Source organism: Bison bison, unplaced genomic scaffold (genome assembly GCF_000754665.1).
Source record: "Bison bison bison isolate TAMUID 2011002044 unplaced genomic scaffold, Bison_UMD1.0 scf7180017863932, whole genome shotgun sequence".
Classification (NCBI taxonomy): Eukaryota; Metazoa; Chordata; class Mammalia; order Artiodactyla; family Bovidae; genus Bison; species Bison bison.
Genome location: NW_011494504.1, coordinates 333,968 through 335,842, shown reverse-complemented (window position 1 = coordinate 335,842; position 1,875 = coordinate 333,968). Strand labels below are relative to the sequence as shown.

General features: G+C 32.8%; 1 protein-coding gene across 2 annotated transcripts in view; it reads left to right on the top strand.

The window, feature by feature from the left end:
* Nucleotides 1–1,875, top strand: part of CWF19L2 (CWF19-like 2, cell cycle control (S. pombe)) — a 140,007-nt gene that overhangs the window by 49,842 nt on the left and 88,290 nt on the right. For both annotated transcript variants that reach the window (XM_010833793.1, XM_010833792.1), the window contains exon 7: nt 968–1,074. In XM_010833793.1, the coding sequence (XP_010832095.1) occupies nt 968–1,074 (107 nt within the window). The remainder of the gene's footprint in view (nt 1–967; nt 1,075–1,875) is intronic.

Below are 1,875 nucleotides of genomic sequence, written 5' to 3'. Positions count from 1 at the left end.
GTTGGATTCTGATTGCTAGAATTTTGTTAAGGATTTTTGTATCTATGTTCATCAGTGATATTGGCCTGTAGTTTTCTTTTTTTGTGGCATCTTTGTCAGGTTTTGGTATTAGGGTGAGGGTGGCCTCATAGAATGAGTTTGGAAGTTTACCTTCTTCTGCAATTTTCTGGAAGAGTTTGAGTAGGATAGGTGTTAGCTCTTCTCTAAATTTTTGGTAGAATTCAGCTGTGAAGCCGTCTGAAACTGTAATCAGAAATCTTCCAGCAAACAAAAGCCCAGATCCTGACTACTCTTTGTAGAAATCCAACTCGGTTTTCATCCTGGTGTGTGAGATTGTCTCCTGATAATACATTTAGAAATAATTCTCTCCTTTTTTTCATTTTTATGTAACTCTATAATAGTGATAAATACTATTTTGATAAAATGTAATATTTGTTATATTTATCTCCTCTTATCCTCATTCTCTTAGATTCCAGTTTTTTTTAGGGTCATTCTATTTTTTATTTCTTTTTGTTTTAAATATTTATTTTTAAAATTTGTGCTGAGTGTTGCAGCAGTCTTTGATCTTCATTGAGGCATGCAAACTCTGAATTGCAGCATGCAAAGTCTTAGTTATGGTGTGCAGTATTTTTAGTTGCGGCATGTGAACTCTTAGCTACAGCACGGGGGATCTAGTTCCCTGACAGGGATCAAATTTGGGCCCTCTGCATTGGGAATCTAGAGTATTAGTTAGTGGAGCACCATGGAATTTCCCAGTTGTTTCTTTTTGTTTTTCTTTTCTCATTATTGCAAAACTGTGCCTTACATATATAGGCACTCAAATATATGTTGAATTTTAAATGCACTTATGATTTTTATATGTTCAAAGAATAATGTACAATTTCATAGTTACTGTAGTAGCAGTAAATATTCAGTTATAACCACATGAAAAATATAACTGACATTTAATTTTGCAATTGAATTTCAGTAGAAGATGGTGGTTTAAGCTGGCTAAGGAAGTCTTATCAAAGAATGAAAGAACAAGCTGAGAAACAAAATAGAAATTTTGAGGACATTGTAGCTGAAAGATACGGGGTAAGTCTTGGTATTTAGGAGATAAATATTATTTTCAAAGGTATATGGAAATTGACTTTAACTTTGTTAGTGTTTTGTGCTAGGATACCTTTTTTAATTGACTCTATATTAAATTTCATTTCTAACTGTCTTCAACTGCTGAAGCCGTGTTTTGCATTTCATTTTTAGATAAACCTGTGCAGCATATTTAAATATAAAATTTAATGAATATGAAACTTAAGTAAGGACAGTTTAAGAATGTATGTTTTTAATGTAAAAGCAGCATTTTCTTGTTGTGAAGAAATTTCAATAGTATAGGAAAGCCTCCATAGAATATCTTTTGATATAAGTACTATTTGTTTTTGCTTTTAGAAAGTGATATTTATTCATTTTTCTTCCAGTTTTATTGAGATATACTTGACATACAGTACTGCATAAGTTGAAGTTATACAACATGATCTGACTTAAAACATGGCATGATTACTGTGTATGTGTGTGCGTGTGTGTGTATAAAACAATGGAATAATGAAGCAATATATTTTAGAACCAGCTCCCCCATTCACAATGTGTGAATAATCTTTCTGTTTCAGTAGCTGTTGATGTCCTGTTTTTTAAAATTTCAGTAGAAAGAGGTTTAGAAAGGAGTAAACAAAAAGTGAGAGAATTATTATTGGCAGAGACATTACTTTGCCAGCAAAGGTCTGTCTAGTCAACGCTATGGTTTTTCCAGTAGTCATGTATGGATGTGAGAGTTGGACTGTGAAGAAAGCTGAGCACCGAAGAATTGATGCTTTTGAACTGTGGTGTTGGAGAAGACTCTTG